General features: G+C 40.0%; 1 protein-coding gene across 1 annotated transcript; it reads left to right on the top strand.

The window, feature by feature from the left end:
• Positions 1-1090: 1090 nt before the first annotated feature.
• Positions 1091-15407, top strand: slc9a6b (solute carrier family 9 member 6b). The gene is made up of 16 exons (XM_036594280.1): positions 1091-1509; positions 3772-3971; positions 4076-4153; positions 5951-6027; positions 6119-6231; positions 7241-7346; positions 8143-8284; positions 8947-9052; positions 9336-9424; positions 9974-10087; positions 11144-11255; positions 11719-11872; positions 12815-12845; positions 13105-13190; positions 14338-14443; positions 15070-15407. The coding sequence occupies exons 1-16, from the start codon at positions 1254-1256 to the stop codon at positions 15301-15303; spliced, it is 2004 nt and encodes a 667-aa protein (XP_036450173.1). The 5' UTR covers positions 1091-1253; the 3' UTR covers positions 15304-15407.
• Positions 15408-17176: the final 1769 nt, after the last annotated feature.

Below are 17176 nucleotides of genomic sequence, written 5' to 3'. Positions count from 1 at the left end.
CTAGGCAATCTGTACACAGGAGGCGGGGCTACTACCCTAAACCGTACAGGAGGCGGGGCTACTACCCTAAACAGTACAGGAGGCGGGGCTATTAGCTTATAGCAGCACAGGAGGCTTGACGTTTCTAGCCACTGACAGGCTCCAGTCTCTTCGGGGCGTGGGTCCGAATCCCACCACTGCCACCAAATGTAAGTGTTGAGGTTCGATATAAGGTGGTTGGATCACTCTTGACCTATAAAGGAGCTCTCTAGCAGAGTTTTTGATGCTCGAGCCTCACAGTCTAGTTGTCGAGTGGATATTTGTGATATTAAATAAAGAATATTAATTTAGGTTGAAATGCTTTAGACTTTTATCCTGCTAGAAATAAACATTTAAACATGAAAGTAGAAAACCTTTAAACTATCAAACTATTTAGTCCATCAGCTTAATTTCAAATCTTCCACTAGCAAATGCTACAAGTGCTATTAATACTAATGCAGCTAATCAATCCCAGCACAGGAAGCGTGGCTACTATCCAATCCCAGCGCAGGAAATATGACTACTAGCCAATCCCAGCGCAGGAAATATGACTACTATCCAATCCCAGTGCAGGAAATATGACTACTAGCCAATCCCAGTGCAGGAAGCAGGACTACTAGCCAATCCCAGCGCAGGAAGCGTGGCTACTATCCAATCCCAGTGCAGGAAGTATGACTACTGGCCAATCCCAGTGCAGGAAGCAGGACTACTATCCAATCCCAGTGCAGGAAGTATGACTACTAGCCAATCCCAGTGCAGGAAGTATGACTACTATCCAATCCCAGTGCAGGAAGTGTGACCACTAGCCGATCCCAGTAATAGTTCATTAGGGGGCTTGTCACTATTAGCTGAACCAGGCAGGGCTCAGGGCTCATTAGGCTCAGGAGGTGTGGCTACTAACCAACGGCAACACAGGAAGCCTGTCACTATTAGCCAATAACAGCTCAGGAGGCAGGGCTACTGGCCAGTCCTAGTACTGGAGACAAAGCTACTGGCCAGTGCTAGTTCAGGGGGTGGAGCTACCAGATACTTTAAAGTTCATGGCAGAAGTTTTGACTTCTATTGTGTCGTTTTGACACACTGAGTGCAGAGCAGCGAGCTGAGTGAGTGGCGTGTGAGAGGGTGTGTTACAGTGTGTAAGAGTGAGTGTGTGAGGCGGAGGATGGCGCAGCAGGGTGTGTTACTGTATGTAAGAGTGTGTGTGAGTGTGAGTTTGTGAGTGTGTGAGGTGGAGGATGGCCCTGCAGATTGTGTGTGTGCACGCCTGCGGTATATGTGTGTTGTCTCTGTGTGTGCTGACCACGCAGGCTGCTGAAGGCTCAGGGCTGGTGGACGCTGTGTCTGAGAGGAGAGCAGAGGAGTTTCACAGACAGGGCAGCGCTGTGGCCGTGCTGTCCATTCTGCTGCTGACCGCCACCATACTGACCACATGGCTCTTCAAACATCGCCGCTGCAGACTGCTGCATGAGACCGGACTGGCCATGATCTACGGTCAGACACGCTTTACTACACCACACACAGCCAGGATACACGCAGTGTCCAGAACACACTATGACTGGACATATATGACATCGCACAGTGTGTGATAGTTTATCATTAAAGGGGAACTCCAGTGATTTTTTCAAAATTCCCCCATAACTCAGTGTGTGAGGTGTAAACAGAGAGATTCAGAGTGGTTTGGTGTGAAATGGTTCAGGTGTCTTTACAGTGGTGGTGATGGGAACCAGGGGTCGCCATGACTACAACACAGATATAGACATTTTATTTACTATCCAGAACCACCAGTGAACCTACACGAGTCTTCTGAGTTTATATGGAATGTTGATGATGGAAAATAGTGGAAAATCTGAAATAATACGTTTTCTTTGGGGACTATTTTGCCTCACAGCGCCCTGCATGTATCCCTCCACCATGAATGGAGTTTAAGTTCTCTAAACTATCATAAAACAGTGTCTCAGTCATCAGGCAGTGAATTCATAACCATTTCATGTAGTAACTTTCTGTAAAGGAGCTTTTAGAGGTGGACGTCTGGTTCCTATCACCACCACTGTGAACAGTTCTGACTCGGTAAGTTTATCTAGAACAGAGCGTTTCACACCAAACAGATTCTCCTAAGAGTTCTAAACACGCACTATTACCTCAAAACTGAAGCCTAGTGTGTGTTTAGAAGGCTTTTGAATAGAGCTGGGCAATATGACAATTTATATCATTATCATGATAAACTGTGTCACAATACAATACAGTCTGCTGTTCTGATCATATTGTGTTGTCAGTGCTTGTAGTAACTGACTAACTGCATGATTCATTATAAAGAGAGATTACAAATTAGTCCATTTAACTGGATTTAATGACAATAACTGAATAAAAATCACTGTGTTCACAGTTTTTGGCTGTATTGTTAAAAGATAGCACTACTAGTTATTTTTTCTCTGATATATTGTGTATTGTGAAAAGTATCCTGATGTTATATTTTTGCCATATCGTCCAGCTGAATTTCAAAGGAGAATTTAAGAAGCAAAAGCACGGACTTCACAGAAACGCAGTAATTTAGAATTCAGTGGACTTCCGCTCTAAAAGTAGTCAGTTGTTCTGCCGGTCGGTGTTGTCAGTGTAAATATTACCTCATTCAGTGTTGTGACCCAAACTGAGCAGCTCAGGTGTAAACAGGCTGTGTCCTGTATCAGGGCTGCAGCTGGACTTTTCCATTACGCTGGTGAGACGGAGAGCCGGCAGATACAGTGATGAAGCTCTAACACTGTGTGATTAAAGGTGCTGAATATTTGGGCCTAAAGCTCCTTTACAGCCATGACTCCTCATCTAAAACACAGAAACATCACTTAATTCACCTCACTCAGCTGAGTCTGTCTGCTTCTGTAATAAAAAAAAATAATAATACTAATAATAATATCAATGATAAAGTTATTTATATAGCACACTTTCGATGACAACATCAACTCAAGGTGCTTTACTGAAATATAAACAAAACAAAATTCATAAAACATTGAAAATGAAGGGGCTGAGGAAGCTCATTAAAAATATTAATAATAATAATGATAACAGTAGTAATACACTGCAAAAAATAGCTTCTTATCAGGTAAAATGATCTTAAATCTAGTCAATATATCCAATATTTCTCCGGTTGAGATTACTGTAAACTTATTTAACTTATTTCCAAATAAGTTTCAATTTTTTACCTGTTTTCAGTGATTTTATTAAGTACATTTATCTCACTATATTAACAGCTAATTTAGCTTGTTTTAAGACATGAGCTTGAAACCAGCTAAATTATCTGCCAGTATAGTGAGAAAATCTTACTTAATAAAATTACTGAAAAATGACATCAGTCCCAGCTAATTGTATACTATTGTAAATACACTGTATATTTAGTTTACCTACTGGATATACGGTTGTATGCAAAAGTTTGGGCGCACCCCTGGCCCAGTGACCTGCTTTGTTGATTTTCTAAATGAAAAGAAATGCATAATTACTGTTAATTTATCTGAATTTAACATTCTGAAAAACATTAAACACAAAAACGGCCTGTACAAAAGCAAAATATTGGTGTTATGTTTTTCAGTATGTTACTGTTATCAAATCAGTAGAAATTGCACTAAAATGATCAGAAACGTGGCACTTTGAAGTTTAGGTGTTTCTAATAAAGTGGACACTGAGTCTGAGTGTTTTAATGTGGTGTTTCTGTTATTTTGACCAATTCTCTGTCTGTAATATCTCTCTCTGTGCTGCTGGTTTCAGGCCTGTTGGTGGGAGTGGTCCTCCGTTTTGGTGTCCATGTCCAGCCGGACGTTATCGACGCTCCGCTGAGCTGCGTGTCCAACTCCAGCCCGAGCGCTCTGCTGCTGAACATCAGTGGACGCTTGTATGAATACACACTAAGAGGAGAGGTCAGCAGCACGCAGGGAGAGGACGCCCCCAACGCAGAGATACTGAGGAAGGTACTGCAGGAATCTTGGTTAATCTGGATTCATACCGGATTAAAATCACTCCACATTGTTACCGTCAGACTGTAATAACTCTGAACTGTCTTCTTCACTCTCAGGTCACTTTTGATCCAGAGGTGTTCTTCAACATCTTACTGCCGCCAATCATATTTCACGCTGGATACAGTCTGAAGAGGGTAAAAGACTCACTCACAGCTCTGTACAGGACCACTGGGTCCATTCTGAGATTCAGAATTACAGCATGATTCAGTTCAGTTCACCAAGCTTTTATTATTATTACTATTATTATTATTATTATTACAATATTTAAAATAGTGTGGAATTGATTAAAATTGACACTAGCATTCCAAAACTATTGCACCTTTAAAGAATTAAAGTTTTTTTTTTTGTTTTTTTTTTTAAAAAGGGTCACTTTACAGAAATGCCACTTTCTGTCTGTCCATAGGAGTCACTGGTGTTACTGATCCTCATTGGTGTTCCTCATAATAAAGGAACACCAGAGACATTTTAATGAACAATTGATTTTACAGAACGGCTGCTGCAGAGCATCAAACCACATGTTGTCAATCATGGAATATCCACTAAAATATGGAATTTAATCCATTTGTATTCTATTTTTTCACAATTACCTCAGAATAAAGTCGGTCACACCAGTGACTTCAGCTAAAAGCTTCATATGAAATCATGAGCTAAATGAGAAAATCTCTGATAACTGAAAGACTCAGTGGACTCACCATGTGCTTTTCTTCATAGATCCTCAGAAAACAGGTAAAAGAAGTCGAGTGATGTCATCAGTGTTTTTATTTCAAAATAAGTCACGCAGTAACCCCAGTGACACGACTCCTGGGGACAACTTTCATTATATATTTTATAATATTTATTTGTCATTTGTTTTCTTTGTCATTTAATTCATATATTCCATAGTCATGTATAGATTATTGCAGTTAAAACAGCAGAAAAACGTTTTTTACCTCAAAATATGGCCTCAGCCTTCACACATGACTGTGGGGACAAGCTCTTCTGTGGTGATTGGAATTCTATATGATTGATTTAAAAACCAATATTGATAAATTGAGGCTCAAGAAGGTGGAATTGTTAAAATAACCTATTGTTTTATTTTAAAATATAAATAATTGTAACCCAGAAATGTTTTTAAGTGTGATATATCTGTAAACGCCAGGGACACAAAACTGGACGTTTCTGTAGAATGACCTGAAACACAACATATAGACCAGAAGAATTTTCCTCTTTTTTGTAATATAAATTGTTGAAAGTGAGTTTTACACATAGAATAAATTCAAGGGTTCTTTACTAAAGACAGTGGTTCTATATAGAACCACGAGCACTCAAACAATCCTTTATAATTAAATGGTTCTTTGCCTGGTGGAACCATTCTACAGAATGATGGAGAACCAGAAAGAGTTCCTGTGTTGTTGTGATGTGAAGGTTGTAAAAAGAGAAGAACCTTTTTGGTACCTTTTCAAAAAGGCTCTACAGAGATCAATCTGAAGAACCCTTTTGTGATGCAAAGAATGTACATAAATATTGTTATGATGTCACGTTTGTAATGATAGGAGCCTTTTTGGTGCTATAAAGAACCATATACAGCACATTCTGAAGAACCATTTCATCATGTAAAGAACCTTTCAAGCTTGCAAAGGGTTCTACATACAACTCATGGCTCTAAATAGGACCTTTTAAGCATGCAAAGGGTTCTTTGAGTGTTCATGGTTCTATATTGAGCCATTTTCTTTACCAAAGAACCTCAAGAGCACAGAGGTGAGAACAGTTCTGCGCTTTAAGAACACGTCTTGTAGACTTTTTAATAAGATCTTTCTCGAGAACACATTTAAGAACAGACTTAGGGAGATGGTGAACGAGGCCCATCGTTTGTTTTTATGCGGTTCTTTATGAAGTGTTTATTACTTGTTTACGCTGATGGTGTGATGTGATCTGCTGCTGTTGCTTTTCAGAGGCACTTTTTCAGAAATCTGGGCTCCATCCTCTCCTTCGCGTTCGTAGGAACTGTGATTTCCTCGTTTGTTATTGGGTGAGTTGGGTGATGCTTTACTGCAGTGAGCTGAATTCTTTGCTGGTGGTTGTTGGTCAGAGAGGCTGACCGGACGCTGCTGTGTGTCCAGGGTGGTGATGTATGGCTGTGTGGCGCTGATGAGCGCGCTCGGTCAGCTCGGAGGAGACTTTTTCTTCACTGACTGTCTTTTCTTCGGAGCCATAATCTCAGCTACAGACCCAGGTGAGTTTACTCCTCTTTATCACGGCCTGTTCAGCGTCCAGGGACACTCGTCAGTGTCAGAACTGAAGCGGTAACTCTACAGGAGAGGGCAGAAACCTTCTTTACTAGTAATGCAAGTTGATGTAACGACGTTTCTATTGGGCGCACTTTTGGGCCAAATCAGGTGGTCTAATCATCGTAAAGCTGTAAAGAGCAGCTGGTGTAATTAAATTATGTTATAATAAATTTAATTGAGTGTTTTGCTCTGACAGTGAACATACAGTGAGCTTTAAAGCTCATTTCTTGTTTTTCATGTTTTCCTCCCTGAATTATACTAATAAAGTTTATTGTTTATTATTTATTGTTGCTTTTTTGGCCTGTAAACATTCATAAATGATCTCCACATTTTAATGACCTGTGTGAGTTTAACAGTCAATGTAAACCATCAATGAATAAACTGGAAAATCTGGAAATCTGGAAGTCTGGAAAACTACCAACAGAACTTTAGTCTTGAAAATTTAAACGTTTTCATTCATGTTTCATTTTGGTTTTATTTCATTTTGTAATTATTTTCTGCATCGTTTTGCAGCCTCTCTTTATTACAGTGAAACAGGCTGTTTTTGTTTCTGTGCACTCTTAAAAAGACGGTTCTTCAAGGGTTCTTTAGTAAAGAAAATGTTTCTACAAAGAAACATGAACACTAAAAGAACCCTTGGCATGATTAAAGGGTTCTTTGCATCATGAAAGGGTTCTATATAGCACCCAAAAGGGTTCTTCTATTGTCGCAAGCTTAACATTAACACAAGCTTAACAACAGAAGAACCCTTTTGGGTGCTATATAGAACCATCTACAGCACATTCCGAAGAACCCTGTACATTAGTAATCTAAATGTGATTTTTCTGTGATGTGGGCTCTTTACTAATCGTCCTGTTCTGATGCTGTGTTTGATTGCAGTGCTAGCTGCTGGATTAGCTGCTACTGCACAGTAGCTGTAAGTTGTCCATCTTTGTTAACTGGACTGTGTTTCAGTGACCGTTCTGGCCATCTTTAACGAGCTGAGGGTGGACGTGGATCTGTACGCCCTGCTGTTCGGTGAGAGTGCGCTGAATGACGCTGTGGCCATCGTTCTCTCATCGTGAGTTTACATTCACCACACTCACCCACCACGGTCATCACACTCACACAGCGTGTTAATGAAGGACTCGGCTAAAAAGAAACAGCATAAATTACATGCTGGTCTATGTGGTTTGAACAAGCATCCTGTATATTTGCATTGTTTATGATGTATATTTAAATAATTGCAGTATTGTCTTATGAACAGAACACCAATTCTGTCTTAAAGGGGAACTCCATCCATTAAAAAGAAATTTCCCCCATAATTCAGTGTGTGAGGTGTAAACATTATAGACATAGACATAGACATTATATTTGGTTTTGGATTTTATTTACTATCCAGAACCACCAGTGAACCTACACGAGTCTTCTGAGTTTATATGGAATGTTGATGATGGAAAATAGTGGAAAATCTGAAATAATAAGTTTTCTTTGGGGACTATTTTGCCTCACAGCGCCCTGCATGTATCCCTCCACCATGAATGGAGTTTAAGTTCTCTAAACTATCATAAAACAGTGTCTCAGTCATCAGGCAGTGAATTCATAACCATTTCATGTAGTAACTTTCTGTGAGGGAGCTTTTAGAGGTGGACGTCTGGTTCCTATCACCACCACTGTGAACAGTTCTGACTCGGTAAGATTATCTAGAACAGAGCGTTTCACACCAAACCACTCTGAACCACTCTGAACCGCTCTGAACCACTCTGAACCGCTCTGTTTACATCTTAACCATTTAATTGTGTAGGAATTTTGAATTTTCCTGTCTGTATCTGTGCTGTGTACAGTTAGAAGAGTGACAGACTATGTGTGTGTTTCAGGTCTATAGTAGCGTATCAGCCGGTCGGCTCCAGCAGCCACTCGTTTGACGGTGGAGCCATGCTGTGGTCTCTGGAAGTGTTTCTGGGGGTCCTGTGTGGATCGTTCGCTCTCGGCACAGCAACCGGATTCATCACCGCTCTGGTAAACATTAACATAAACACAGAGCTTTGACAAACAGTTCTCACTACAGTCTGAAGCTCAAACACAGGGCAAACTAAAACGTGTATTTCCCTAATGAGCCTGATTAGAAACTCATAAACTCATTACTGATCAATATTGAACCCGTAAGGGTCTGTATGGGGGTCCACACTTCATTTTCTTACTCTCACAGCTAAAGAACTTAGTGAATAATGAAATATTCATATCAGATACTGAAAAAATCATAGCAGAAATGGAATAATTTGTAATAGATACTGAATAATTAATAGTGTGTACACAATAATTTATTCTAGACGCTGAATAATTCATAGTAGATACCGAATAATTCATAGCAGGTACTAAATAATACAATGAGTTAAGATAAATAATCAAATAAAGAGCCTGCAGTTTAAAGAATTTAACCATATAATGAATTTAAACTCACTTTCAGGGCACATAAAAGCTTTTAAATGAAATTTTTAACTAATTAGTTGTTTCATGATTTGGTCTCTGTGTGAATTTGAAGTCTGTTGCTGAGTCACTGTGACCTGCTGAATGGTAGGTGAGTGAATGATGGTCTGTGTTGGAAATATTTAACGTGTGTGTGTGTGGCGTGTGTGTGTGTGTGTGTGTGCGTGTGTGTGTGTGTGTGTGTGTGTGTTTAGGTGACGAAGCTGACCCGGTTGAGGGATTTCCCCCTGCTGGAGACCGCTCTGTTCTTCCTCATGTCCTGGAGCACCTTCCTATTGGCCGAGGCCTGCAGCATCACTGGTAACCAGTAATATATATATAGAATAAAGAATAATATGTATTAATAATATGAATTATACATGTATATCAGTTTGGATACACCTACTTACCAAATTATTATTTTTATTTTTTATAGTATTTTCCTCCATATGAAACACTTCATATGACCTTACGACAGTAAGAAATAGATGCCTTCTAACAAACAGGGCTCTGTAGACTCCACCCTCCCTCATCACAGCACAGCTGATTGGCTGAAATACATTAACAAGTGTGTGTGTGTGTGTGTGTGTGTGTGTGTGTGTAGGTGTGGTAGCTGTGCTGTTCTGTGGAATCACTCAGGCTCACTACACTCACAGTAACCTGTCAGCAGAGTCTAAAAAACGAACCAGAGAGGTAAAACACACACACACACACACACACACACACACACACACACACACACACACACACACACAATCTAAAGGCTCCTGCTCATGTCTAAAGACTACTGCAGACATCTAAAGACTACCACACACCGTCTTAAGACTAATGTAGATGTGTAAAGGCTACCACACACCGTCTAAAGGCTACTGCACCTGTCTTAAAAGGCTACCGCACACCGTCTAAAGGCTACTGCAGCTGTCTGAAAGCTACCACACACTGTCTAAAGACTGCCGCAGCTGTGTAAAGGCTACCACACACAGTCCAAAGACTGCGGCAGCCGTCTAAAGGATGCCTCACACTGTCTAAAGGCTACTGCAGCCGTCTAAAGGCCACCACACACCATCTAACCACTGCTGCAGTAATGAGTTTATCATGTTAGGTATCAAAACTGTGAGATGCTGAGTGGTTTTGTGTTTTCGTAACGCTGTATTTGTGTGATGTTGTTGTGTGGAGTGTTTAATGTGCTATTTTGTTGTGAAGTGTTCTGTACAGTGATCTGTGGCTGTTCTCCTCCTGTAGCTGTTTGAGTTGCTGAACTTTCTGGCTGAGAACTTCATCTTCTCCTACATGGGTCTCACTCTGTTCTCCTTCCAGCACCACGTCTTTAACCCCGTCTTCATCAGCGGGGCCTTCGTATCCTCAAACAGACAGACTCTGCTCCTACAGCGGCTCGGTTCTGCTGTACTCCACTCTACTGTGAAATCTGATAGAAAATCGGTTCTGAGCTTTTTCAGAAAGAGTGAATCAACATTTAGATATAAATCATTTAGGTAGTTGAAGAATATTGAGATATGCATTCTTAAACGGCCTGCCCTACTTCGGGTTCTGTACAGGTGTCACTCTGAAATTAGATGGTTCTTCAAGGGCTCTTTAGTGCAGATAATGGTTCTATGCAGAACTATGAATGCTCAAAGAATCCATTTGCATGGTGAAATGTTCTTCAGATTTATGGAGAATATGTATATGGCACTAAAAAGGGTTCTGCTATACTATACGATGCCAAGCTTGTCACAATAGCAGAACCCTTTTTGGTGCTATATAGAACCATATACAACACATTCTCCATCAATCTGAAGAACCATTTCATCATGAATCTATATAGATCTCATGCTTCTAAATAGAACCATTGCCTTTACTAAAGAACCCTTAAAGAACCATCCTTTTTAAGAGTGTACCCCTCCTTTCTCTTCTCTGTCTTTCTTGTCTCTCCCTCACTCTGGTTGGGGGCAGAAACATAGGAAGACCAGGTTGCGTGTCGGCATGTGTCTCCACTTCCTGTATCCGTCATTACAAATTAAAAGCCCTCTACAGAGTTTTGTAATTGTGACTTCAAGACATTTCATAAAATTCTGAAGCAGCAGCTGCAAAATATATATAGCTTAAACACTGTTAATGCCACCTTTGTAAAAGAAATATAAAAGTATTTTACAATATAAACTTATATATATGCTTCCAATATATGCTATAAACATATATATGCTTCCAATATAAACTTAATATAAGCTATATATAAACTTCCAATTTACATTTCCAATATTCCAATATATGTTGTCCAAAATGCTGTATACAAATAAGAATTGATATACAGTTTTATTCCAAAATGTCGTGTATCAATAGGAACTCATATACAGCATTTTGGAATTAAATTCTTCATATTCATATTTTCCCTGACCTCCTCCTCCTGCTCAGCTGGCTATATTCCTCGGCAGAGCCGCTAATATCTACCCGCTGTCCTTCCTGCTCAACCTCGGCCGCTCAAACCGCATCAGCTCCAACTTCCAGCATGTCATGATGTTCGCAGGTAAACCTGCCGCCAGCTGTGACTGACAACAACGGTCACTTAGTAGTAATTACATTTTGATAGTATAGTCTACGTTAGAGTAATTATATAATTATGTTATTAATTAACAAATGTAATGGTTAACCGTTATAGTTAGTGACATTTCCATGAGGTTTCTGTTCTTCATAGACAGATTCATGGTTTGTTTTACCATCAGAGAAATACCAAAACAGCAAAAAAGTGAAGGATGTTTTTCTTTCAGCCAACACTGTGCACAATAAAATCATAATAAATGATCTTCTCTTCTGTTTACTAACACTAATGTGGTGACTGAATTTTGAAGTTTAGAATCTGCACTGTCCACACAATTTCCCTCTTGTTTCAGTGAGAAATAATTCCAATAAAATGAAAGCCTGATTTTCTATTTGGCAGAAATAACTGCAGCTTCTAAGCATTAATATTATTGTGACCTTTGACCTCTCAGGGCTTCGGGGGGCGATGGCTTTTGCCCTGTCCATCAGAGACACGTCCACCTACGCCAGACAGATGATGTTCTCCACCACACTCCTCATCGTCTTCTTCACCGTGTGGGTGTTTGGGGGGGGCACCACTCCAGTACTGAGCTACATGAATATCAGGTACACTCACACATTCACACACGTATATATTTAACTTCAGCTAAGAAAATCAATAATAATGATGATTAAAATGTTGTAATTAATTACAGTAAGGTTTGACATTCTAAATAAACAGGTGTCAACATCTACAGACAGTGACTCTAAAGGCTTAATCACACCAGCATTCGCTTCATTCATTTCAATAAAATTCGCTGATTTTGCATCCCAAAAATGACATTTCATATGGAAAATTTCGAGTGGAGTTCAACTTTGGTTGACGTCCTCGAATAATAGAAAAGCTTTGGTTTTATCCAGTTTAGATTTTGTTTACTGATGATCTTACTGATGACTTCAGTATCAGAGTCTCTCTCACTGTTAAATACACATTCAAACACTCTGTCTCATTCACACTGCTTAGTTCTCTCTGGATCGTTTACGCTGGTTCAGCCACAGTGGTTAATTCATACTGGTTTGTTCACTCTCGTTCATTCACACTGATTCTTTTACTCTGGTTCATTCACTCTATTTCGTTCACACTAGTGCATCCACTCTGGTTTGTTTACTCTGGTTCATCCACAGTGGTTTGATCACTCTGGTTCATTTACAGTGGTTTGTTCACACTGGTTTGGTCACACTGGTTCATTCACTCTAATTTGTCTACACTGGTTTGATTACACTGGTTCATTCATTCTGATTCATTCGCTCTAGTTCATCCGATCTGTTTTTTCCACACTGGTTCGATCACACTGGTTAATTCAGGCTGGTTTGTTCCAGTGGTTCATTTATGCTGGTCCGTTAACTGTGGTTTGTTCACTTTGGTTAGTTCACACTGGTTTGCTCACATGAGTTAATTCACACTGTTTGATTCACATTGATTGATCATTCACGCTGATTTGCGTGTGCATGCGTTGAGGGAGTTTATCTGTTCCGTTTGCTGATGTTTGGCTGTGTTTTTCTGTTCAGAGTGGGCGTAGAGGAAGACCAGGAGGACAGTGTGAGTATCAGCAGATCAGACATTACTCATCCTGTAAACACCTGCTGTCTACTGTAAAGCTCTGCATAATTACAGCATGAATGTGCCAGAGTTATACACTGCTGTAATGATGATCTGAAAGCTGTGAAATTATTCAGGGCAAGCAGATTACAGTCATTTATACATTCATCTGCAGCCAGTTTGGATTAATATTCATGAAAACAGTGATTCTAAACTTTAAAGAAAGAGCCTATAATAGCTCTCTGTCTCTCTCTCTCAGGGCACAGAGCTGGACGAGGTGGTCAGTAGAAGCTGCAGTCAGGACGCTGCCTGGCCAATCAGACTGTGGTACACATTCGACCACAAGTATCCTTCAGTGACTGAATATATAAAGTCAAATACAATCAGCATCATTCAACAGTGCTGTACGATGTGTGAGATGAATTCTCAGAGCTGCAGACCTCGCACACTTCAGAGGATCTTTGCGTGGATTTTTTTACTGCTTTATTCACTACGTCTGACTCGACTCAGAGAAACTGGAATAAGTAATAATAAAAAGATCATTTTAGCAGATTAAATCAGACATTTTAATGCACACTGATCTCAGTTCAGCACACCTGCTCCAGCTCACTGTGGCCTTTATCATTAACTAAGCTGATTAAAGTGTAATGATGCAGGTGTAGATGGTAGAGGGCGCTCTTGTGTAGCACAAAAGTACAGTGTGCCACAGTAGATTTTCAGTTAGTCCAGGCATCTACAACTAAACTCTAATGTTAACCTTCACATCTGCTTCTTATTAGCCACAAACATTTACTCTGTGGTTATTCTTATAAATGACTGCTGGACTGTACAACTTATATAGAGTCAGTAAGAGAGAGATTTGAAGTGGAATTCCATCCATTTTTCAAAATATCTGAATAATTTAGTGGTTAACATGTAAACAGAGTTGTTCAGAGTGGTTCAGAGCGGTTTGGTGTGAAACGCTCTGTTCTAGATAAACTGACTGAGTCAGAACTGTTCACAGTGGTGGTGATAGGAACCAGACGTCCACCTCTAAAAGCTCCCTCACAGAAAGTTCCTACATGAAATGGTTATGAATTCACTGCCTGATGACTGAGACACTGTTTTATGATAGTTTAGAGAACTTAAACTCCATTCATGGTGGAGGGATACATGCAGGGCGCTGTGAGGCAAAATAGTCCCCAAAGAAAACTTATGATTTCAGATTTTCCACTATTTTCCATCATCAACATTCCATATAAACTCAGAAGACTCGTGTAGGTTCACTGGTGGTTCTGGATAGTAAAGTAAATGCATTTACATCTCAATCACGGTGAAATCTCCCTTTAGGAGAGTATATTTAAATAAAATGATTAACTGTTTTTGTACATAATGAAGCCGTTGCTTTACCTTTCCATCAAGAACAAACAAACATCCAGCCATTACATATGGAATATAGTCTAGTGTACTCTGAGTGTATGATGTGGGTGTAGATAATCCTTGACCTGTTCAGTTATCTGAAGCCCCTCCTAACCCATAGTGGTCCTCCGCTCACTAAGACTCTACCCGCCTGCTGCACACCTTTAGCTCGCTGCCTCACCAGCTCTCAGGACTACCAGGTAAAAAACACACACCTGTATCCTAAATGTAGTCGATCAGCCAGGACGTGTTGGTATCTGAAGTTTTAGCACTGGAGCTATGAGGCTAATATAGCTAACAAGTAATGGAAGCATGTTAGCAACAACAAGTAGCATGCTGCTAACTCCATGCTTAAGGCCCTATCGCCCCCTACACCTCCTGTAGTGTATTACAGTCTGTCAGAGTGACTGTGTGGATCATATGAACATTATAGAGGCTTTTTAAATGAAACAGTAGAAGCCATATCGCCCCCTACACTTCCTGTAGTGTATTACAGTCTGTCAGAATGACTGTGTGGATCATATGAACATTATAGAGCTTTTTAAATGAAACAGTAGAAGCCATATCGCCCCCTACACTTCCTGTAGTGTATTACAGTCTGTCAGAATGACTGTGTGGATCATTATAAAGTGCTAGAGAGTTACTCATCAACAGTATTAGCTACATTAGCCTTGCAGTTCGAGTGCTGAAACTAAAGAAGCAATTCAGACACCAAACACGTCTTGATTGATGGGGTAAAATATAATATTTGACTGAACTATCGCTTTAAATGTTAGATGGCTTATGCTGGTGTAGTAATTGAGGAATCCTGTGTTGTCCATCCCAGAATGTCCACCAGCCGCAGGACGAAGACTCAGAGCTGATTCTGAATGAAGGGTCCAGTCTACTCTACAGTGACCTGCTGGTCGGCAATGATGACCTCCATCACCTCTCAGCTAGTCAGCCTGAGAAGACAGAGGACACACTCCTGGCTTTACCTACTGAAGAGCCTTCACGACCTTTGACCCCTCTGACCCCTCTGACACCTCCCATCTCTGAGGCACTTCGCAACAGACTGTGAGGAGCTCCTAGCAGAAAAATCGGCACAACTACATTTAGAGCCAGTTATTCATTCAGCCTAATGAGAAACTGTAGAACAGACTCAGTTTATATCACAATACCTACATTTAGAGCCAGTTACTCATTCAGCCTAATGAGAAACTGTAGAACAGACTCAGTTTATATCACAATACCTACATTTAGAGCCAGTTACTCATTCAGCCTAATGAGAAACTGTAGAACAGACTCAGTTTATATCACAATATGTACATTTAAATAGCTAGAACTGATGTGCTAGAGAATGAGAAAACACTACAATGTGCAGCACAGGGGGTGCTACTAATCTACACCATCTAAAACCACACACTATACACTCTTTAAAAAGATGGTTCTTCAAGGGTTCTTTAGTGAAAACAGTGGTTCTGTTTAGAACCATGAACGCTAAAGAACCATTTGCATGCATTAGTGGTTCTTTGCATGCTGAAATGGTTCTTCAGACTGATGGACAATATGTTGCATGTGGCTCTATATAGCATTTAAGCTTTACATCATACCAATAGCAGAGCCCCTTTTAGTGCTGTCTAGAACTATTTTCAAAAAGATTCTATATAGAACCATATACACATTCTCCATCAATCCGAAGAACAATTTCATCATTCAGAGAACCATTTAAGCATGTAAATGCTTATTTGAGTGTTCTTGGTTCTATATAGAATCACTTTCTTTACTAAAGAACCCTTTTTAAGAGTGTACTGTATTCACTACGCAGACTACACTAATGACTGCACTCCTAATCGTGATGTAGTGTGTAACAGATATTGCGCAGTTTTAAATGCAGCTGTAATCAGATCTACAGTTCAGAAAGTTCCAGATGTTTTAATGGACCAGCATTCACAGAACCTCTGTTCCAGCTCCGCTCTCACTGTGTCCCAGGATACTGGAGTGTTTCTGTGTTTGGATCTTGGAGTTTTTGTTTTTTGTGTCTAATTCTGTTGAGTTATTTGTGTGTTTTTAAGCTTTGGGATTCTGCAGTATTTATTTATTGGCCTCATAAACACAGTTGTGGTTTAAATTAATGTGTTTTTTTCTTTCTGCTCTAAGAAACAAGCCAAAATAGGTCAGTTAGAGTATCAGAGTGAAAGAGGGTCGGAAATCATGTGTTTTATCCAAAGTGTTTTGAAATAAGTGCCTGAAGTTCAGTTCTATTTTTGTAATGTGCCTCTGTATCATACAAACTGTGCACAAACAGATTCATTTACTTAAACCTGTTTTGATTCATTTGTGTTGTCGTTGGAGTGTGGATGGTAAGACGGCTGTTGTGAAGGACGAAATTTATAATCAACATAAGCAGAATTTCAATAAGAAATAATGAAAAGAGACCATTTTGTTATTACTTGGTTAAAATGAAGCCATATTAGCCGCTACTGCATGGTACTGACTCGGCGCGGCTCAACTCGGCTCTGCTTGGTTTAGTACCTGGCACTCTTTTTGATATCACCTCAAATATCACCTTTGATATTTTTTATACTTTTTTGATACTTTTGATATTTGAAATCATTTTTTGATATCTCACAGCAGTGCTGCTGGAGTTTTAAACACCTCAGTGTCGCTGCTGGACTGAACCAAAAATATCCAGCCAACAATGTCCTGTGGGCAGCGTCCTGTGACCACTGATGAAGGACTAGAGGATGACCAACACAATTAAAAACAAAAACGCTGCAGCTGGAAACTCATCTCACTGTGACTGGACTCACGTGATGTTTGCCATCATGGTAACGTTTACTCTAAGCGCTACTCCACGCATGCGCGTCATTTTGGATCGGATTACTTGTTTTGCGCATGTAAACGTAGATTTTCATTGGAGTGTTGAGTACAGTGAGAATAAATGCCTCAGT

Source organism: Colossoma macropomum, unplaced genomic scaffold (assembly GCF_904425465.1).
Source record: "Colossoma macropomum unplaced genomic scaffold, Colossoma_macropomum, whole genome shotgun sequence".
NCBI classification, from domain to species: Eukaryota; Metazoa; Chordata; class Actinopteri; order Characiformes; family Serrasalmidae; genus Colossoma; species Colossoma macropomum.
The sequence above is the reverse complement of the archived record's forward strand: the minus strand, read 5'-3'. Positions and strand labels throughout refer to the sequence as shown.